The following is a 23,355-nucleotide window of genomic DNA, read 5'->3' as shown; positions in this document are numbered from 1 at the left end:
CCCCAAAAAAAAAAAAAAACTGAAAACTGGCCAAATGTCACAAAAAAACACAAAATCGTTCCAAACTGAATTTTAACTCATTGACTGCCAAACCATTTGCCAAAATGTATCCACTCCAGTGCCAGGGTTTTTGTCATTTTCACTCCAATTCCAGGACCCACAAAATATTTTTGGACTACATCAACATTCAATACAGCGTTACAAACCATACACTCTCTTCTTTCATCAGGAAACAAAGAGTTAATTCCTAATTTATATGAGCCTGGAGTTATCTGAGCATGAAATGCGGGAGGCTGTACAAAAATGCTGCTTTCTATAGCGCTTGAACAACAACTGAAGCTGTAGCAAGGCAGTAGCATGGACAAAAGGCAAAAGCTGCCCTCTCATGGAAGGGAAAAACATTGCCAGAGGTCTGGCCAGCGCTTTATCGGCACCCAAACTGAAAAAAGCAAAACCCGAATACATTCGTGAATGAGTTAAAAATGTTAGGACAAAAAAATTACTTTTCGGCTATTCTCCTTTCATCAGAAAAAAAAAGAGTTAATTTCGAAATGATATGGCTCTGGAGTTATCTGAGCTTGAAAAATGCTGCTTTATATAGTGCAAAATACAATACATATTGGTTAATATAGTGCTTTCACAACAGCTGAAGCTGTAACAAAGCGCTAACATGGACAAAAAGGCAAAAGCTGCCCCCTTGTGGGAGGGGAAAACATTGCCAGAGGCCATAACCAGCACTTTATCGGCACCCAAACATGACAAAAACAAAACCCGAACAAATTCGTCAATGGCAGTGAATGAGTTAATTGACGGCCATGTCCACCAAATCGCATCATGTATCGCCTACTATTTTTTTCGCCCTTTGACCTTTCAGCAGGAAACCGCAGAGTGAATTTAGGGCGTTGGTCTGCGTTGTGAACTTCCTGCATGTGGAAGCTAGCAGGATGCGACTTCCTGCGCCCGCCGCGTGATCAATATCTCATTTCCTGAGCTCCAGCACTTCCTTTGCGTCGCGGTACGAGCCTGTCAAGAAACACTTTCACTTTTGAGTCTTTTTTTTTTTGGGGGGGGGGGGGGGGGTGGTATGGTTGAACTGTATATTATTATTATTATTATTATTGTTTTGTCCTCAAATTGAGAAGTTAGTTGTTTCCCATTGCAATCGAGCGAGCTAGCTATTTGCTAGCGATTTGCTATCTATTTGTTATCTAGCTGGCTGGCTGGCTATCTAGCTATCTATCTATTAGCTATATAGATATCTAGCTGGCTGGCTAACTATTAGCTATCTATTTGAGTTACTTTCTTCCGGACTGAGTGAACGCTGGCGCGTGTGGCTGCCGCTGCTCACCCACAAAAAAAAAAACGGATCCTGTGACTGTCACGTGACCTTGAGAGTTTTGAAAGCCGGTTATAAATGAAATGTATTATTCGGAAATCGATGAGAAGGTTTCTTCAGCCGTCATCTGTACTTTCTGTACGGCTGAAGAAACCTTCTCATCGATGGACCACTCCTGTACGACTTACACAGACGTATTATTTGGAAAGTGTATGTGTGGCGTCATTTCCGGACCGGGCGTGGATTGTGACTCGTGCTTTAAAAAAAGTCGCGTGTGAGAAAGCGAGTGTTTATTGAGAGGATCGGCCATGGCTTCGGGTAAGTGCTCCACACACGCGCGCATGCACGCCCATACACAGAAACAAGCACGCAACCTTTCGTTTCTCACTATTTGTACGTTTTTCCGTGTTGTTGATTTTTGGCCATTTAGTGGTTCACGTTTGAGAAAAAAATCTTCGTGTCGCGTGACAAGACGGATATTTGATGTCTCCCGGAGTTTGCAGGAACTGTTCGATAAGCAGTGGGGAGATTTTTTTTCTCCGAATATTTCGATCATGTCTTGAAACGTTTGATGAGACCCCGACTTGAAACTGTACTTTGAAAGTCTGCGTATGTGTCAAAACACACTTGTGCATCAGACTCGAACCAGCAACACTACGGCTTCAAGTTACCATCCTGGGCCAATCGCGTCCAGAAGGCGGCCGCCGAGATGAAGCCCCCCTGGAAAGCGGCGGAAGGATTGAAGATGAACGTCAAGAACTTCAAATTATTCCATTTGAGGGGGGCCAACGCAAGTCAAGTTGTACGTGACAATACCTCCGCCACGGACAAACACACGGAGACCCAAGACAACCCTGACTTTGGAGGTGCGTTCGGAAAAAAACAAACAAACACAATCCCTCTTTTGCCATTAGCCGTTGTTAACTTAGTCGAGGCTCTTAGTGATGGGAATTTCGGCTCTTTTCAGAGAGCCGGTTGTTTTGGCTTAGCTCACTAAAAAGATCCGGCTCTTATGGCTCCCAAATGGCAACAGCTCCTCAGTTTGTTTGTTTTTTTGTTGTTGCTTAAATTAACTAACTACCATAATCATGTAAAATTATGTGAAAAACGAATTACTCATGTAAAAAATACACTATATCAAATGTTTTTATTTATAAGGCATTATTTATATGTGCACAGAGAGCATCCATTAACTTTCACTTTCCCTGTGGTTACTCTGGACTGATGATAAGATGTCACTAATTTGCTTTTCATATTAATAATGTTATCATACCAACTAGTAAAAAATTAATAATTGAATAATAATCACAGCATAATGTGATAACATTAGTCCACCTGTCTACCCTAGCGTCCCCCTCGCCCCTTCCCACTAGCTGTTGTGTGTGTCTGTGTTGTTGATTACCCGTTTTTGCCAGCGCATCAAAGTCCAGTGTCAGTTTTGTTGTGGCAATTCTCAAAACAGACCTAAGGTGTTCCTCATTTAACTGGGATCGGTGGGGTGCTTTGTTGGTGTTCGTCACACAAAAGGTCTGTTCACACACATACGTAGAGCCAAACAACAATAGCATGCTCAGTGCCACCTTTTGGATGTTTGGAAATTTGGCTTGCACTTATAGGACAACCGACGTCACTTTTTTGTTTTTTTAACTGACATCAGAAAAACGTTTTATAGCATCTAAAATACCCAAAAGACGCAGTATGATATTTTTAGTCAAATGCAAAACACCAATAAAAATGATTTAAAGTGTCCAAAATCTGCAAAAAAATTGAGCTGTGAATTGGGCATTTTCAGAAAGTCCCGCCCCCAGTTCGTGACGTCACACCAAGACGTCTTGCATTGCTTGTGAATCAAAACAATGGCTTCAGATTCGGAGAATATGCTTTCTTGTTACACATCCAGTTATGAATATGATTCAAATAGTTCTGAAGAGGAAAGCATACATGTTTGCAATCGATTAAAGAATTATATGTGCCATTTTGAGGAAATATTGGGGGAAAATCTCTCACCCAAAAAAAAAAGAGGCACAAAATGGCGACCTCCTGTGGCCATCTCCGCTTCCACAGCCTGACAAAATTCCTTATATGGAGTTTGGATGCCCTCTTCTGGCGGCTTTTGGGTGCGACACGGTTCTCAGACCAAACATGTACAGCAAAATACATTGACGTGATGGAAGGACTGCTACAATGTCTTTTTTCGGTCAGGGGGGGTCCTTTAGTGACGTCACGTACGGACTCGTCAGCAACTCAAAAGCAAGACTTCCTGAATATTCAGAGCGAGTCTGAAAAGGTAAAATATAGCTATATGCGGTGGAATCTTTGTAAAATACGCTCAGTAGAAGTCATTTGAAGCCATTTTACAAATTATGGACACAACTTGTCCGGAGACGTCGGTTGTCCTTTAAGCAAATATCGATTCAGCTTAAGCTGCTTTGTTATCGATATTGTCACATCCTGATTGGCGTCAGGTGCGCGCCCCTGCCCTACCTGCTCCTCCGGGCTCACGCACCTGATCCCAATCCACTGATTGTGCCTTCTGGCTATAAAAGTCACCCGGTTAGGCTCGGTATTCGCCGGTCAGTGGTGGGCCGTCAGGGCCAGCAAGGCCTTAGCTGCTGGCTTAACATAATCAGACATCATTATCATAAAAGTCAATTTCATTAAAAAAGTATTTTTTTCTAAATATATATATATATATAATTATTCTACATACTGTTTTCTTGATGTTATATCCATTTGGTTATGCTCCTTTCAGTGTTGTAGTTTTAGGTCAGAGTTTTTAATCCAATCAGAATTCAGCTAGTTTGTGTCGCCATGCTGTATGAAATCTGACTGACACCTTCAGAATCAACAGTGAGGGCGTCTGTGCGCTGTACATGAACGGGCACGTGTAGTTGATATACAGTTGCGATAGCTAATCAGATCATGAGTTGGCACAGTAAGGCCAGCTAGAGGGCCTCGCGTTGAACATGACGTACGCGTCCTGTGATTGGAGCGGAGGCGGCGCTATGCAAATCAACCAAGCTGACAACAGATCACACCCGGAAACTTTAGCAGAAAAAGTATATCAACTCTCTTTTTTAACCCACAATGGCTGAAGGAGAGGACAACTCGCTGTCGCATGTAGGTAGGCCTATTCTCAAGAACATATGAAAAAGATTTGTTTACTTTTATTTTCAACAAATAGTTCGTTTTGTGAACGTCTTGTTGTTTTTCTTATATTAAACTGACATTTTGTAATTTAGCGTAAAATCTTGTTAAAGATTGCATATTCTTGGTGGACTTCATAAAACTTTGTGGACAAATGATTTTAAATTTCCTTTTATTTTTAAGTGTTTGCAGTATCACATATAGTGACAAATTCTAATTGCTGATGCAGATTTATTGATGTGTAATTGCTCCGGAAAATAGCCTGTGTTGTAGACGATTAAGGTGACGCCACGCCCAGTACTGCGTGCGTGTGCTTTTGTAAATGATATCTCCAGCCATTGTGTCATAAATTATGGTATTACGAGGGATATTTGTTCAAGTCGGACTAAGCAGGACTTCACTGAAGGCCTAGGTGTGAAATGCACGGACCGCCACTGTCGCCGGTGTATTTCCAAATTGGTTGGCGGGAGATGAAAAGGGCACCGTAGTAACCGGATTATCGTAATAACCAGGTATTGTACGAACCGGAACTAATTATACGTAAAAGACTAGAAATGTGCCGGGAAATGAAAATAGTATCGTAATAAGCAGTACTATCAATATAACCGATAGCGATATAACGAGACTTTACTGTACTGTAGCATGAAATCCGAACAATACTCCGAGTATGTGCGAAAGCTCCCGTTAGAAGTCCAAGAGCGATACTTTGAGAAGCTGAGATATCGTGACGTTATTTTTAACTTGCCGGATCCTTACAATTTGAAGAAGGGATGGGTTGACGATCCATCATTGTGGCCGGACATTACTTTCACCGATATTTATTTTTACCTCGTCGATACTCCCGGACAGTTCGCTCATGATAGTTTGAAGGCATACAAGTCCCTCAAAGCTCATGAATACGTAGAAAGTGGACACGTGTATCCAGTGTTTTATTACAACGTGAACAGTCACCGTATTGTTTTTTGAAGACAAAAGTCATCCCTTCTCAGCGACTTTGTGACAAACCTCATCAACCATGGACGTGTGTAAACTGTCCATACACATGGTTTCACTATGACTGTGTAGACATCTCAAGGAAGCCAAAAGGGTCTTGGTTTTGTCCACGCTGTGTGATGGGATAACCGGTGCTGTTAGCTTGTTTGAGTCAGAATTGCCATTTCATATGGGAAATTATTGTTTTATATATAAACTCATGACTACCTGTCAGACACCGTGGACAGAGACTCAGAACCAGAAAGATCGTCCCCACTGCCGGCAGGAGACGCAGTCATCAGATGACATACGTCTGAATTCTGCGCCCCTCTGCCAAGCTATTTATTTAGAGTATATGTAAATTAAAGTGATATATTAGTAAAACACAGTTTTCTTGATTATAATGCCACGCCTCTGTGCGTTCTGAGCACCAACAGCTGCAAGCAGTAAAACATAAGACATTTTAATTGGTTGTCTTTTCCAAGAACTGATAAGTTTGTAATCTGGCGCTTGTGCAGGATGTTTAAGCCGTAAATAACTTTGGTGAAAAAGGAGTATCTCAAGCCCTAAATTCTGTGCAAGGCCGGACCTTCTAGAATCTAGATTGAGACGACAGTTCACCTTGCCGTGTCTGTTTCACTCAGATTTACTGTGGCCATCTGCGCTTTGACTGTAGGCCCATTGTTTAGTTGGTCAGCAAAGCACGGCACTTTTAAACATGATAAATTATTATTCTCCATCACTACCATATTTTTTACTTGGTGAATAAACAATGAACAGGTATAGGTGAATTTCAACTTGCTTTTTGAAAAAAATAAACATTCTATTTTCTATGCAGAAATATATATGTAAAGAAACAAACCTGACGAAAAATGATCTCCACAAACTCGACCTCCGTGATGTTCTGGTGCCCGATTCTTAAGATTGATGGCCTGAAGCCATAGCTGTTTTCTTCCGTCGGCGATCGGTATTCGGTGAAATTTTAACCTGGATCCTTTCACAAGACGGTTCGTACAGCCAACAACCACACACGATATCACCATCGTATTAAAACGCGAAGACTTTCATTCATCGAAACCGAAAATGAAACGCATATGCTTACAAAGCAATGATCGCACTCGCTGACAACTGTTGTGTTTAATTGGCTTTCTGCCTACCGGAAGTTAGCGACCGATCGCATGATCATAACAAATGACGACACGCTGGTGTGGCGTCACACGCATGTATGATTTTGAAGTGCGCCTTTCAACCATTTCATGTCGTTCAATTCCTTGATCTCCTTGATGTGCGTCTCACCCTGACGCATAGCACACGCTTGAAAATGGTATAAAAGCAGCTGTCGCGGGACACAAAGATTGGTCGAACCACGGGGCAGAATCATCTCAGATGCATCTCGGACTCACGCCCGGCATGAGGGGCGTCGGACGGACATCACGGCTCGACTTGCTCGACTCCACGCCACGATCAAGCTCTGCGCGTCACCTGCCTGGGAGATCTGACAATGAACCTACTTACAAATAAAGAGAACCATCAAACACTTTATTGGCGAGCTAGCCAGGAGGATTTTTTTTTTTGTCCTCCTCAGCCCAATCAACTCTCCAAATGGAAAGAACCAGATTTCCCAGCCGCCCGTGAACCCGGCATCTTCACAGCAAGACCCCTCGAGCCGAGCTCCCGATGGGCCGCCACCACCCGTGAGCGCCCCGACCCCACCGTGAAACCTGCCGTACCCTGAAGGCCGACATCGTCCAATTCGCCTGGCGACTCTGCAACTAGCTGCATCGCTTATGTCCACGATCGCACATCGTTGGACATCGCTTATGTCCACGATCGAACATCGTATATGTCCACGATCGGACATCGTCGGACATCGCTTATGTCCACGATCGGACTTCGGGAAGACGCTTCATGGCCGCCGACGTCAGCGTGCTTCCTCAGCGTCCTGCAGAGCGCCATGGCAGCGCGATCAACACCACCGTCGCCGATGACCGGCCTGTCCGTGCCCGGCAGCATGGCCAACCCCACGCACCTTCGTCCTCACAATACGTCATCGATTCTCCGACTTGACCGATCCCAGCCGAACAACTCACGGTGAGAAGACCTTCCGGCATCGACTTGACGGCCGCGAGGAAAGTTTCCATCGATCGACTCAAACTGGCAGTCGTAGAGCACTCTTTGCCGTGCTCCCGTACAACGACTTCAGGCACCACGAAACTTCCGGCAATCACCCCACCGACGCCTGCCATGCCCGGTGACCGTCGCCTCACCATGTCGCAGAATGACTTTTGTTTTCATTTCTTTTTCCTTCATCACTTTCACCGACTTTGGATCCAGGAGGGGAGCCCTGTGGCGTCACACGTGTGTATGATTTTGAAGTGCGCCTTTCAACCATTTCATGCCTTTCAATTCCTTGATCTCCTTGATGTGCGTCTCACCGTGACGCATAGCACACGCTTGAAAATGGTATAAAAGCAGCTGTCGCGGGACACAGAGATTGGTCGAACCACGGGGCAGAATCATCTCAGACGCATCTCGGACTCCCGGCTCATGAGCCGGGCGTCGGACGGACATCACGGCTCGACTTGCTCGACTCCACGCCACGTTCAAGCTCTGCGCGTCACCTGCCTGGGAGATCTGACAATGAACCTACTTACAAATAAAGAGAACCATCAAACTCTTTACTGGCATCTCTTATTAGCTCGGCAACGAAAGAGCGTTCTGGGAAAAAATCTAACAAATAATAATAATAATACATTCTATTTCAAAGCACCTTTCAAAACTCAAACAAATCCACTTTTGATATTAGCACCGTTTTGTTAGCTTAGCCGAGGCTTTTAGCTCGGCAACGAGGGAGCGTTAAGGGGGGAAACAAACAAATAATAATAATAACAATAATAATAAACATAATACATTTCATTTAAAAGCGCCTTTCAAAACTCTCGAACAAATCCTCTTTTGCTGTTAGCACAGTTTTGTTAGCTTAGCCGAGTCTATTAGTTTGGCAACGGAGGTGCTTTTGGCGGAAAACAAACAAACACGCCATCTTTTGCTATTAGCACCGTTTTGTTAGTTTAGATAAGGCTCTTAACTCAGCATGGAGATGCGTTGGGAAAAAAAGGCTATTGGCACCGATTTGTTAGCTTAGCTGAGTCTATTAGTTCGGCAATGGAGGTGCGTTTGGGGGAAAACAAACAAGCCCACTTTTGCTATTAGCACCAATTTGTTAGCTTAGCTGAGGCTATTAGCTCGGCAATGGAGGTGTTTGGGAAAAACATGCTATTGGCACCAATTTGTTAGTTTAGCCGAGTCTATTAGTTCGACAACGGAGGTGTGTTTAGGGGGGAAACAAACAAACAAACCCTCCTTTGCTATTAGCACCAGTTTGTTTGCTTAGCTGAGGCTATTAGCTAGGCAATGAAGGTGCGTTGGGAAAAAAATGCTATTGGCACCGATTTGTTAGCTTAGCCAAGGCTATTAGCTTGGTAACAGAGGTGCATTAGGGGAAATAACAAAAACAAACCTTCCTTTGCACATAGTACCAATTTGTTAGCTTAGCGGAGGCTATTAGCTTGGCAATGGAGCTGCGGTCAAAAAAATCTTGCTATTAGCACCGATTCGCTAGCATAGCCTAAGCGACTAGCTCGGCAAAGGTTGGTTAACTCGGCTCAGACCATTAGCCTAGCACGGGATATTAGCCTTTGGAATAGTCCAATTTTTGTTTTTGCTCCTACAGCACCGCCGCCGCCCCCGCTGACCTTTGAGCAGCATCTTTCGGCGCTGCGCCTTAGCGAGGCGGGCCGCTTTCTGCTGGAGCGAGAGGAGCGTCTTTTCGACGGCGAGGAGGCGCGCCCCCACGGGGACGTGGAGGCTCTAGCGGCCGACCGGCGAGCCTTGGAGGAAGCCGTGCTGCGGACGCTCAGGGGCTCCCTGGACCGAGAGGACGCCGACGCGCTCAAGTCAGCCGTGACCTTCATCCAGCAGGAGGACAAGTGCGACAAATTATGGGAGCGGCATGGAGGCACGGCACCGCCCTGGAGGCCCACGTAGGGAACACTTCAGTTATTTCTTTTTTAACCACCCCCCCCCCCTCAAAAAAGCTGCGATATTTCCAGTGCATATAAATACAGTAAAGTCTCGTTATATCGATATTCAAGGGACTCCGAAAAAATATCGATATAACCGGGACTATCGATATATCCGACCATGTTTTCATGTAATTTTGTCCGTGCGTGCATAGAAATGGCATCGATATAACCGGGACTATAACGAGACTTTACTGTATGTATTTTTCTCTACCAACACAGTTCTATTCATTTTAATACAATTACTTTTTTACGACTTTTTTAAATCCAACAGGATCAACGAATTGATTGGCAGCACATGTGCAAAAATGTGTCCACTCAGTTCCAGGGTTTTTGTCGTTGTCACTGAAATTGCATCAACCCACAGAATATTCAGTTTTAGGACGACATAAGCATTCAATGCAGCGTAAGAAACCTTAAGACTTTTTTTCTTTCATCATACAAAAGTGAGTTAATTCCTAAATTATACGGATCTGGAGTTATCTGAGCTTGAAATGAGGGCGGCTGTCCAAAATACAATGCAATCCATACATATTGTTTCATGTAGCGCTTTAACAACAGCTGACGCTGTAACAAAGCTCTAACATGGCTTAACATAAACATTCAATGCAGCTTAAGAGACCTTCGACTTTCTTCTTTCATCATAAAAAAAAAAAATCCTAAATGGTATAGCTCTGTAGTTATCTGAGCTTGAAATGGGGGCGGCTGTACAAAAGCGCTGCTTTATATAGCGCTTTAACAACAGCTGAAGCTGTAACGAAGTGCTAGCATGGACAGAATGCAAAAGTTGCCCTCTTGTGGAAGGGAAACACATTGCCAGAGGTCTGGCCAGCGCTTTATCGGCTCCCAAACTGAAAAAAACAAAACCCGAATAAATTCGTAAATGGCAGTGAATGCCTTAAAATTTTAGGACAAAAAAAATACTTTTCCGCTATTCTCCTTTTATCAGGAAAAAAAGAGTTAATTCCTAAATGATATGAACCTGAAGTTATCTGAGCTTCAAATGGGGGAGACTGTACAAAAATGCTGCGTTTTAACTACACCTGAAGCTGTAACGAAGCGCTAGCATGGACAAAAGGCAAAAGCTGGCCTCTTGTGGAAGGGAAAAACATTGCCAGAGGTCTGGCCAGTGCTTTATCGGCACCCAAACTGAAAAAAAAACAAAACCCGAATAAATTAATAAATGGCAGTGAATGACTCAAAGGACAAGCGACGCCTCCGGACAAGTTGTGTCCATAATTTGTAAAATGACTTCAAATGACTTCTCCTGAGCGTATTTGACAAAGATTCCACCGCATCGAGCCATATTTTACATTTTAAGACTCCCACTGAATATTTACGGTCTTGTTTTTGAGTTGGTGACGATTCCTGACGTCACGTCAGGAACGCCCCTGACCGAGGAAGTGACACACAATGCATTTTGGGTACTTTGTATGGTCTGAAAACATCGTGTTGATCTGTGTTGATGGCGAAATTTGATGGAAAACGCATCAATAACACAATCGTGAATCGTTGTGTGTTGCACCGTCGTCGGCCTCCATCGGTCATGGCTGACCATGGATGACTGTCCTATCAGTGGACAGTGTGCCTGGGCGGTGTATTATGGACAGCAGGCTGTCGCCGATGCAGCTTGCTCCCCCTCTCCACCACACTGAATGGACCAAAGGAACAGCTGAGCTGACAATTTTGGCATCAGTATGGTCGCAGGAGCTGCCGGAAAGGTAGCGGAGTTCGCCACCAGAGCGCCTTAGGTGCGCCATTACCGGATTGATTTCGGGTTTACTCCCATAGGAGCTGCCGGAAAGGTGGCGGATCTCGCCACCAGACCGCCTTAGAGGCTCCGGAGACTCGTGGATGGCGGGGTCGTCTTTACACCCGTGTAGGTCTATAGGACTGCCAATGTACAGCACCTGGTATTTCCAGGCGGTCTCCTATCCAAATACTAACCAGGCCCGACCCTGATTAGCTTACGAGATCGGGCGTTCTCAGGGTAATATGGCTGCACGTGTGTTGCACCAAGACTACTATTTGATACAAGTTGACACAAATTCTCAGCAGACAAATCAGCCCATTTCCAACTGACCTTGGGCGCCCTCTTGTGCATTTTCTGGGACGCTACATTTCAGTCCACACGCCTCAAAATGACACGGAAGGACTTCTTTCATCGATTGCAAACATGTATGCTTTCCTCTTCAGAACTATTTGAACCATATTCATAACTGGATGAGTAACAAGAAAGCATTTTCTCCGAATCTGAAGCTATTGTTTTGATTGTAGAGCAAGGCAAGACTTCCTGGCGTGACGTCAAGAACAAGGGGGCGGGACCTTCTGAAACTCGCCACTTCCGAGCTCATTTTGAAGTAGTTTTGGGACACTAAGTCATTTTGATTGGTGTTTTGCATTTTACTAAAATATCAGCCTGCGTTTTTTTGGGTATTTTAGAAGCTATTAAACATTTTTCTGTTGTCGGTTAGGAAACAAAAAAAAAATGGTGTCGGTTGTCCTTAGGATGTTAATTGATGAATACAAAATATTTGACTGTAATTGTGTTTTTTTTTGGGTGTTGGGGGGTGTACGACAAAATTGTTGGCAATCCAATTTCAAATGCAACTTCCTGTTCTCGGTCGGCCCTCCCGGCAGGCGGTGGTGGCGCGTCCACGACGACACGTTGCGCCGCCTGATCAAGGAGCGCATGGAGGCTCCGCCGTACACGCCCACCACGGCGCAGTCATCCATCCGCGCCGACGTGCTCGGCATGGGCCAGCAGCTGAAGCGCGACCTCCTGCTGGTGGCGGAGCGCGTCAAGCCCTGCTACCCGAGCGGCCTCGCCGTTTGCCAGCTGTACGCCAGCTGGTACCACCACCGGATGAGCGTCAGGCTCCGGAAGCTGGCCGACTTCGGGCTGGATGACCGGGACTGCACCTTCCTGCTGCGCTGGGTCAACGAGTACTACCCACAGTCAGTTCCGTACGCTAAACATTGCGCCCACTTTGTCGGCCAAGGACTAAATTGCCCCCCGCCGCCTCATCTCGTGCGCCAGGTTGCTTGAGGAACCTCCGCTGGCCGCCGTCATCGACGCCAAAGTCCTCGGAGACCTCCTACCAGAAGATCTCCTCTCGCCTTTGGAGGAACAATACCTCAGCTATCAGCAGGTAGCCGGCGCGGCCTTCCCGCTAGGCGCTAGCAGAGTCGCTCGTCACGCTGGATGTCCGCGTTTGTTCAGCAAGAACTGAACGGCTACGTGGAACGCGTCCTCGACCTGACCCGGACAGACTGGACCGAAGGCCGGGAACCGCCCACGGAGGACGGATGCTTCGTCAGTCCGCTGGCCTATGACATCATTCAGGTCTGGCGCCTCCCCCCGCATACTCATTTGCATTCAAACGAAATCCAATGATATGCTTTGATCAGGGGTGTCCTGGGCCGCTTCGGAGTTGCGTCTTCTGGGAGGGCGGTGTTCTCAATGCTATTTTTTTTTACCCATGACAAGTTCAAATTTTGCTCCAAATTTCATCAAGGATTATGAAAGTTTACACACATGATGTGTCAAACTAATTTTTGTCTTGGGCCGCTTCGGAGTTACGTCTTCTGGGAGGGCGGAGTTCTCAACGTTGTTTTTTTTTTACCCATGACAATTTCAAATTTTGCTCCAAATTTCAGCAAGGATTATGAAAGTTGACACACGTGATTGGTCAAACAATTTTTTTGTCCCGAGCCGCTTGTGAGTTATTTCCCACAGCAATTTGAAATTTTGGTCCAGATATCAACAAGTATGATGAAAGTTGACGCGCACGATTTGCTCCCGCGGGCCATCTAAAAAGACTCTGAAGGCCAGATCTGGCCCCCGGGCCTTGACTTTGACACATGTGACGGATCTAGGTGCTCCACGGCATCGGGAACTCTGCCACCAAGGTGTTGGGTGACCCGCGCAAGGCTCAAAAATTGACATGCGGGCTGCTCGACCAGTTGCGGAGGTAACGGCACGCCAAGACCCCACTCGCTCGCTCAAAGTCCGGCGCCGCTGACCCTACCCCCCGGCGCCTTGCAGGTTCAGGACTTTCCAGGACGACGTCATCTACCGCAACCGAGCCAACAGCGCGGCCATCGTCAAAGCAAACCTGGGCTGCGTGACGCAGTTGAGGTGAGGTGGCGACCCTGCCGCCCGCTCGCCCGTCCGTCCTAAATCCGTTTCCGGCGTGCGCGCAGGGACTTCCTGACCGCGCAGAGCCATCTGTTCCCGGAGGACGTGCACCAAAACTGCCTGAGCTTTCTGAGCGAAATGAAGACCACGGCGTTCGGCTACTTGCTGAAACCCGCGTTGGAGAAAATCAGGGTCAGGGTGACGCCGCCGCCGCCGTTACAATTTTCTCTGCCGCCATCTGAACTTTGTGACGCCGCAGACGTGCCAGGGGCCGCTTTTCAGCGAGTGCTGGTTGAAGAAGTCGACGCTGGACCTCGCGCAATCCGGCCTGGAGGACGAAATGCTGCGGCTTCGGGGTTCATCTGAGTCCTGTCACCGGGTAGGAACGACCGCCCGCTAGTGATTCCTGACGATCGGATACGATGACTTGAAATGGCGTCGCCATCGTGGACGATGTACGTCTGATTGGCTGCGCGCTCTGCCCGCTAGGAGATGATTGGTCTGCTGCACAAGAAGTCGTGCATGCTCTACGTGCACAGATTTTTTGCCGTGGTACGCAAGTCGTGGGGCAAACAGCAGCAGCTACAGGCGGCCGCCAGCATGAATCATGACGCACGCGCTCTGCACGACTTCTTTGCCAGACACGTAAGTATGTAGGTGTGTGTGTGTGTGTGTGTGTGTGTGTGTGTGTGTGTGTGTGTGTGTGTGTGTGTGTGTGTGTGTGTGTGTGTGTGTGTGTATTTTTTATGTACAGTGATACCTCAGCTTATGAACTTAATTGGTTCTCAGAAAGTGTGTGTGAGACGCGAAAAGTTCATCTTCCAAACATTTATTTCCCATAAGAAACCATTAAAATGACAATAATCCGTTCCCAGGTCCCCATAAAACATATTTTTTTTACTAAATAAGCTTTAAAACTACACAAAATACACCTTATTTTATGTATAATTTGTCACGTTTTGCAAGGTGGTGATGGCGGGTGCGGATCCCAAAAAGCAGGCAGGAGGGAGCAGGAGGTTGTGTTTGACAAATTGTATTAAAATAAAGTCAGCAGGAACAAAATCTAAAACATCAAAATCATCTGTACGGATAAAATACAAAGTATCAAAAGAAAACCAAGATTAAAAGTCCGCCAAGGTTAAACAAACACATGCACCGCACACAATGCACACAATTGCATACAACAGCATACAATGCGTTCAACATCATACAACAGTGCATCAAACAACAATCACATTCAACAATTACCCGACACCGAATGGTCGTGCCGGGGGTCCTTTTGAGTGTCACTGATTGGAAACGACCAGCACCTGTGCAGGTGCAGGCGGGGCCGACAGCGCCCCCCGTTGGTCGCCAACCAGATCATGACATAATTAATGTGCTATTGGATTGTAATTAAAGAAATAAACTGTACTGTATAATAAAGTGGTTTTATTGACCTTTGTGATGGTAGTTGTTAATAATAATAATAATAATAATAATAATAATAATAATTTAATAATACATTTTAAGCGCCTTTCAAAGCTCTCAAGGACACTTTACAGTCACAGACAAGCATAGGTACTATAATAAATAAAATACAATCACAAATGGAATACAATAAATAAAATACAATTATAAATAGAAACAAGAGAGAGAACTACACAGAAAATGGAATTTTAAATAGGTGGGTTTTGAGATGGGACTTGAAGGTGGGAAGAGAATCGATGTTACGAATGTTCGGAGGAAGTGAGTTTGGGGGCAGAGCAGCTGAAGGCTCTCACCCATCGTGCTGAGACGGGCGGGGGGGGGGGGCACACAGAGGTGGAGGGAGCAAGAGGATCTGAGGGAACGAGAGAGAATAGAAATTTGAAGAAGGTCAGATAGGTATGGTGGGGCAAGGTTATGGTTAGCTTTAAATGTATAAAAAAGAATGTTAAAGTTGATTCTATATTAGACCGGGAGCCAGTGCAGCTCTTGGAGGACGGGGGTTATGTGGTGAAAGGATGAGGTTCTGGTGATGATCCGGGCTGAAGAAATCTGGACGAGTGGAAGTTTGTGGAGAAGTTTCTGAGGGACCCCAAAGAGAAGTGAATTGCAATCGTCAATCCGGGAGGTGACAAGACTATGAACGAGGATAGCAGTGGTGTGAGGAGGACGGGGGTTATGTGGTGAAAGGATGAGGTTCTGGTGATGATCCGGGCTGAAGAAATCTGGACGAGTGGAAGTTTGTGGAGAAGTTTCTGAGGGACCCCAAAGAGAAGTGAATTGCAATCGTCAATCCGGGAGGTGACAAGACTATGAACGAGGATAGCAGTGGTGTGAGGAGTGAGAGACGGGCGAAGAAAATTGATATTGCGTAGGTGCAAGTACGCAGATCGGGTTAAGTTATTAATATGGGAGTGGATATTAGCATATTTGACAATAAAGCTGACTTTGACTTTGACTTGAAAGGTAGTGTGCGGTCAAGGATGATACCGAGGCTTTTGACATGATGGGAGGTAGAAAAGGTCAAATTGTCAATTGTGAGAGAGAAACTGTTAGCTTTGCTCAGGGTGGATTTGATACCAACGAGGATAATTTCAGTTTTTTTCGTTGTTAAATTTGAGGAAGTTATCGGTAAACCAAGATTTAATTTCAGAGCGGCAGAGTGAAAGGGAAGAAGGTGGAAGAGAGGCGTCGGGTTTGCTGGAGAGATAGAGCTGGGTGTCATCCGCAATGCAATGAAATTGTATACCAAATTTACAGAGAATATTGCCAAGGGGAATAAGGTAGGTGATAAAGAGGACCGGTCCCAGGACAGAGCCTTGGGGCACATCAGAAGATACAGGAGAGGACTGTGAAGTGAAGGAGTTAATTTGGATGAACTGAGAGCGGCTAGAGAGATAAGAGTGGAACCAGCGTAGGGGCGTGTCGGTGATCCCTATGGAAGAAAGTCTATCAAGGAGGATGGGATGAGTAAGCCGGCGATGGAGAGTAAACCGCTGTCAGCTGCCAAAAGAACATCATCCGTGACTTTTAAGAGAGCTGATTCTGTACTGCGGTGCGGGCGGAAACCAGATTGGAATGGTTCGTAGAGATCATTCTGGGAGAGGTGAGAGTGTAGCTGAGAGGACAACTTTTTCTAGGATTTTGGAAATAAAAGGAAGATGAGAAATGGGGCGAAGGTTCTTCCAGTCATTGGGATCCGATCTAGGCTTTTGAAGAATTGGTGTGGCATCCGCCGTTTTGAGGGGGACAGGGACGATTCCTGAGGACAGCGAGGAGTGAATAATGGCTGAAATGAATGGAAGGAGAGATGGCAAGCAGGATTTAACCAGAACTGTTGGGAGGGGATCTAATTAACAAGAATAATTCTTTTTAAACAGATTCGTATCTTACAGACAGTGTATTGTCGGTGTTCAAATACCTGACATGTTTCGGCGTCTACTTCCGCCTTCGTCATAATGTCACGGATGTTGTTGTGACGCGCCATTTTCAGCTGGTGTTGCTATGAGGGCGTGACCTACCTTTCAGATCTGACAGGCAAGTCACGCCCCCCGCTGTCCGTTTGTCCCTCCAGGATACTGCTCCAGGTAGTAGAGAGCATGTAGGCTCCCTCATCCCTGTTGATGGTCCTTTTCGTCCTCGCTTCCGGATTTCAATGGCCTCCCTGATCCAGCGCTGATGTTTGTTTCCTTCGGTGCGGATGACTCTGGCCTTGTCCCAGTCCATGATCTGATTTTCTCTTTTGCAGTAGTCTGTGATGCAGTGGTCTCCTTCTCACACTCGTTCTTGTGCTCTTTTTTTCTTGTATTGAAACTCCTTCCTGTCTCCCCGATGTATGATTTATTGCATGACTTGCATGGGATTTCATATATTGAGTTGCATTTATTGAATTTATTGAATTATTATATGAAACATGTCAGGTATTTGAACACCGACAATACACTGTCTGTAAGATAAGAATCAGAATCAGAATCATCTTTATTGCCAAGTATGTAGAACACACAAGGAATTTGTTTCCGGTAGAACACGATGCACTAGTATCGTCGTCAAAAAACACTGCTAAGTGGCACTATACAGTTCCATTTTGGCTACTGTTGAAGAGTTCAAAGAGTTCAAAGAGTTAATGGCTTGGGGGAAGAAGCTGTTTAAATGTCTGCTGGATTTGGTGCGCATGGATCGGTAGCGCCTGCCTGAGGGGAGTAGCTGGAAAAGGTGGTGGGCAGGGTGCGGAGGGTCCAGTAGGATTTTCCGCGCCCTAGTTTGGATTCTTGCAGTGTGCAAGTCCTCGAGAGTGGGTAGGGCGGTGCCAATGATTTTTTCCGCCGTCCTAACTGTCCGTTGAAGAATCTGTTTTAAATTGGATATCAAGCAGACAGGATGAACTTAATACAACGAAGAAGAATTCTTGGATATAGTTATGAGGTTCGAGATAGTAGAGGGAAGAGGGAGATCAAAAGAAGATAAGAGATGAGAGGGGGTAGGAAGGTTGGGGGAGGGGTACAGAGGAGTAAAGGTGCTGGTGGATTTTGTTGACTTTTTCTGAGAAGCATAGAAGGAGAGAATTGCAGGTGTCAGAGGAATAAAAGTGAGGAGGGGAGAGAAACAGGAGGTTTAATGATTCTGTTATAAACAGAAAAGAGAGCCCAAATATTTCCAGTATTTGAGTCAGTGAGTCCAGAGTTGTATTGTGATTTAGCTTGAGAGATACTGTTCTTGTAGAGAGAAAGTTGTGAACAGTGAGTCTGGTTCTCCGCTAAAGTCTTTCAAGCTGGCATGTTTTCAATTTCATGGAGCGGAGATAAGCGTTGAACCAAGGTGCAGAACCAGTAAATAAAACAGAGCGGGATTTGACAGGAGCGAGCGTGTTGAGAATGTCGTTGAGGTCCGAGTTGTAGCGGGAAACCAGTTCATCAGGAGAGGAGCTTGGGTCAAGCGATAATGGATAACGAACTTGCAGGCTGCCTCTTGATGATATCCAAGTGAAGTTGGCGTGCTTTCTCGGCGATAATACCCTCACTCACACTGTCCCCTGCGAGCTGCTTTTTGTGAATCCATATCAACAGTAGTGTTTCAACCTCTTCTATTGCCTGAGACAGTTGCTTAGGCCAGAGTTTTGCAACCTTTTTTGAACCAGGGCAGGTTTTTTTTTACATTGGAATTTTTTCGCGGCACACCACGAACCATCTCACAGGAAAGAGGCAATTAGTGAGTGACGTGTTGCCACACGAGCAAATATTAAATTACCTTCTCAGTCTTTTCAGCACGGACACAGGACAATGACATAATATTGGCAGAAAATGATTAATAAATGTTTGTAAAATTATAAATTTGAAAAAGGGGCATTGGATAGTTTCTCACGGCACACCTGACGATCTCTCACGGCACACTAGTGTGCTGCGGCACAGTGGTTGAAAATCACTGGCTGAGACAGAAACACCCTTAGCCGCACGTAGCAAAGGTCGACTTACCGTAATGGTACTGGGACACTAAGTCACACAAACACACACCCCGTTGGTGTTTTTCGATGATCTCCTTCTTCTGCTCGAGCGTCATTTTCTTTTGTGTCCTCTTCGGCTTAACACTAGGATGTGGTGGGGTCTTTTTCGGTCCCATAATAGCAAAAGTACTCCACTCGATAACAAACCACGTCTGCACTCAAAGAAAACGAGTCTGCCAGCCACCGTGGCGCTGTGTGGTTTAGTTCGTTTGCCGAAAACTACTTCGTCAACCAAGACTATAAACTCCCAAATTTAATGTTCGTGAGACGAAAAGTTCGTGAGCTCAAGCGTTCGTAAGCTGAGGTGTCACTGTATTCATATTTTTTCATCCTTCAAAAAATTCCTTGGCAAAATGCATGTGTTCACTTTGATTTATCCTTGTATTCATTGCAAATTAGGTGAATCCATAAATCAATTGCTCATTCCTTTCGGGTAATGCTAATAACGCCCGGGATAGGCAGCCCCCCCCCCCCCCCCCCCTGGCAACTCGCAAGTGACAGGAGCAAAGAGGTGGTTTCGGTGTTCGAAAAAATCGCTTTTCGAACAGGGTCCCGGAACGAATTATGGTCGAGAACCGAGGTACCACTGTACAGTCAAAGCTGGGGTTACGAACGTCTCGGTTCTCGACCGATTTGGTTTTCGACCCAAAATATCGTGTTTTTTATGCCTCGGTTTACAACCGAAAATCAGTTCTCGAGCAACCTGAGCACACCTGAATGCACCACCTGAATGAGTGGACGTGTTTGTATTATTGAAAAAAAAAAGGAAATATGATGGAACAGATTAACAATTTTTGCATTGATTATCATGGCAAGCGTTGTTTTGGTTTTCGAACGTCTTCGTTCTTACTCAATTCAGTTTTTGATCAAAATTCTGTTATTCTTAGCCTTGGTTTACAACCGAAAATGGGTTTTCAACAAACTGAGCGCACGTGAATGCACCGCTCGACTCGCCTCCGCTTCCTTATATAGTAGGACCCTGGCTTACGAACTTAATTGATTCCCAGACAGCGTGTGTAAGGCGAAAAGTGTGTATCCCAAAAATTAATTTCCCAATTGGAAATCATTAAAATGAGAATAATCCGTTCCCAGGTCCCCATAAAACATAATTTTCTACTTTCTAATTTTCTAAGCCTGAAAACTACACAAAATATAGCTTATTTTATGTATAATAAATGTGCTATAGTATTATGATTAAAGAAATCAACTGTACGGTACAATAAAATCATTTTATTTACCTTTGTGATGGTCGTTAATGGCTTGATGGAATGGAGTGTCCGGTTTCCTCAGCATTAAACACTTGATGAGGAACATAGGCTTCTTTCACCATCTTAAGTAATGATCCCTTGTATGTGCTTTCTCTGTGATAATTGTATCTAGTTCATCAATTGTGATCTGTTGAGATGGGTTGATAGCTTTTGCATCAAGTGTACAGACTTGTCACTGTCACTGTCACTTGTCACTGTCACTGCTGGGTTCTTGACCAATTACGTTGCTTTAATCGAAGACACCATATTGTTTTTTGGAGAAGGGCCTCTCTCTCTGTCTGTAACCCCATCCCCCACTGCTGCGTTCTTGACCAATCACGTGGCTTTAACTGGGGACGGGGAATCGAGGACAAAAAAAAAAGTCCGCTCCCATTTCCTTGTTTGGAGAATGGGCTCGTTCACGAACGACACATAACTCATTGTGGTAGCTCCGCGTGTATCCCGAAAAATAGTTCGTATGCCAAGGTAAAATTTTCATAAATGTAACGTTCGTAAACCGAAACGTTCGTAAGCCAAGGGGTTCGTAAACCGAGGTTCCACTGTACGTCACTTCCTGGTGTCGCGTCTGATTGTGAGCAACGCATTATCTTCCTGTTGCGTTCTATTGTGAGTCGCCACGTTTGTATTGTTCAATATCGATAAAAAAAACAGCAGACCTTAATGACATAGATTATAATGGCAAACGTTTCGATTTTCCACCAAATTGGTTTTTGAACAGGTTTCTGCAACGGATTATGGTCGATAACCCCGCTTTGACTGTATCTCATGTTTTCGCCATTGAGGGCTCTGAGGAGGCGTGGCTTCAGGAGGTTCTCGGTATGATTGCCGAAGTCCTGAAGCTCCAGGATATCCCTGCCATCCAGTTGCAGGTGGCTTCGCTGGGATGCGCTTTCCCCGAATTCAAGTAAGACATTTTCAAAATATTTGGATTGGATTGGATTTGCCTTTATTAGTCTCGCCGTGGAGAAATTGACATTTCACAGCAGCAAAGTGATGGAAGGAAGAGGAAAGGAAAGAAAGAAGAAAAATCGGAGCTGCTATAAAGGCAGTAAAGTGAAGTAAAAAAAAAAACACAAAAAAATAAATAACAAATAATGTGACACAGACAGTCATTCAATCTTCAGCACTTCCTGCACCCTCTTTGTTGTATGAAGCAGGATGGCGATCAAAGCGTCCTTTTCACCAGTGAATCAGGGATGTCATGGTGAAATGTACACGTCTGCTACAAGCTAAATGTTGAAAGCAAGCACCAAGCTGTAGCATCCTTTGACCAAAAGAGATTGTCTCACATCAATCCGCTTCAATTCCAAGCCGCGACAAAAAAATCCCAGCTGCTCAACACAGACACTAAAATGGGATCAGTGCCGTGCCCACTTCCATTTCCTTCCTTACTTCTTCCCTTTGCTTCTTTCAGTGTGGACCACGTGCACTTTTTGCTCGACCGGAAGGCCAACCTGAGCTACAGTGAGATTCGAAACATAAGTCATGTCCTGGCGACCATTCCCAAGGACTGCAAAGCACCGCACCATTTTTTCACATACAGTGAGACCTCAACTTACGAACTTAATTGGTTCCCAGACAGAGTGTGTAAGGCGAAAAGCGAAAAAAAAATTCCCATAGGAAACTATTAAAATGGGAATAATCCGTTCCCGGGTTTCCATAAAATATACTTTTCAACTAAATAAGCCTTAAAACTACACACAACATACCTTATTCTATGTATAATAAATGTCCTATTGTATTGTAATGAAAGAAATACACTGCATTGTATCATAAAGTCACTTTATTGACATTTGTGATGGTCATTTATGGCTTGATAGAATGGCGTTGGAGGTCGAAGGTCAAAGGGAATTGCTGTTTGGAAAGAGAGGCGCATTACATGAGGACTATAATTAAAGAAATAAACTGTGCTGTAAAATAAAGTTGTATTGACCTTTTTGATGGTCATTGATGGCTTATGGAAGGAGAGTCACCTTCCATAAGCTAGTTAGCTAGCTGTCCAGCTGGCTACCTATTAGCTGTTGGTAACTTAACCTTTGGTGCTGTTCGGTCGTGTGCTTCCGCCGAAGATCACTCCGCCAGCCGTGGTGGGTGTGTATTATGAAAATAGTGCTTATTATAAGGTTTAATTTTCATAAATTTGACGTTTGTAAGACAAAAAGTTTGTAAGTTGAGGTCTCACTGTACTGTGATGTCACGAGAGGCTGGGTCCTGGAGGGCAAATACAATCCCCTAAAATGGCTTCACCCAGAGAGAGTTTTGGCCCCATCTGGTGGAAGGCAGCAATTCAAACCCCACACCTGTGGCTGATCACGGCTTGATTGGCAGAGAGCCTCTGAGTGTAGAGGCCGGGGGAGACAAGCTCTGTTGCTGTGCTCTGTAGAGAAACTGATTGCTGCGTGGAACTCATTGCCAGTTGGGACCATACGACAGGACACTGGATGCTAAAGGTGGCTAGGCTACCTGAGAAGGACATCAAGAGGGGTGAGGCTTAGAAAGCCATGGAAAAGAACTCTGTCTTCAGTTTCACCTCAGAAGAGACTTTATTATGATTTAAGTATTGGAAGAGACACTATTCTTGCCTTTGTTACTTGTGAATTCCCCGTGAAACCGTTTATTAAAACCTTTGTATTCAAACCTGTCGCCCATTGCGCTCCTTGTCCTGTCCCGCTGAGAGCTAGCCTCTCATGACATCACAATACATACTTGCAAACTTTCTTTTGCACACTCAATTTGCTCAATTTAAAAGGGGTTGATAGCAATCTGATCTTTCATTGTTGGATCCTTTTTTCTGAACTACACAGCTAACATCTGAGTTACGAATTTATAAATAAACTGTACATAAACAGTTTGGTATACATTACAGGTAGAAGTATACGGTAATAAAAATCGATACTATGGATGGATGGATGGATGGATGGATTTGCCTTTATTAGTCTCGCAGT

General features: G+C 45.0%; 1 protein-coding gene across 2 annotated transcripts; it reads left to right on the top strand.

Moving 5' to 3' along the window:
* The first annotated feature begins 95 nt into the window (after positions 1-95).
* LOC148894055 (tumor necrosis factor alpha-induced protein 2-like) lies at positions 96-23,047 on the top strand. 2 transcript variants are annotated; one of them, XM_089003742.1, is made up of 13 exons: positions 96-1,015; positions 1,975-2,202; positions 9,189-9,498; positions 12,178-12,495; positions 12,578-12,689; positions 12,761-12,883; positions 13,417-13,511; positions 13,586-13,678; positions 13,744-13,870; positions 13,938-14,057; positions 14,168-14,323; positions 21,193-21,314; positions 21,825-23,047. In XM_089003742.1, the coding sequence occupies exons 2-13, from the start codon at positions 2,046-2,048 to the stop codon at positions 22,039-22,041; spliced, it is 1,950 nt and encodes a 649-aa protein (XP_088859868.1). In that variant the 5' UTR covers positions 96-1,015; positions 1,975-2,045; the 3' UTR covers positions 22,042-23,047. The 2 variants fall into 2 exon arrangements, with proteins under 2 accessions (XP_088859868.1, XP_088859866.1); XM_089003740.1 differs by lacking the exon at positions 96-1,015 and adding an exon at positions 1,097-1,654.
* Positions 23,048-23,355: the final 308 nt, after the last annotated feature.

Source organism: Hippocampus bargibanti, linkage group LG09 (genome assembly GCF_051943395.1).
Source record: "Hippocampus bargibanti isolate YZ-2025 linkage group LG09, ASM5194339v1, whole genome shotgun sequence".
Classification (NCBI taxonomy): domain Eukaryota; kingdom Metazoa; phylum Chordata; class Actinopteri; order Syngnathiformes; family Syngnathidae; genus Hippocampus; species Hippocampus bargibanti.
Note: the sequence above shows the minus strand (reverse complement) of the source record. Positions and strands in the feature narration are given on the sequence as shown.

Coding starts and splice junctions, on each gene's coding strand:
- LOC148894055 (XM_089003740.1), top strand. Junction 13,512..13,585: donor CTGCTCGACCAGTTGCGGAG/GTAACGGCACGC, acceptor GGCGCCTTGCAG/GTTCAGGACTTTCCAGGACG. Junction 21,315..21,824: donor TGCGCTTTCCCCGAATTCAA/GTAAGACATTTT, acceptor TGCTTCTTTCAG/TGTGGACCACGTGCACTTTT.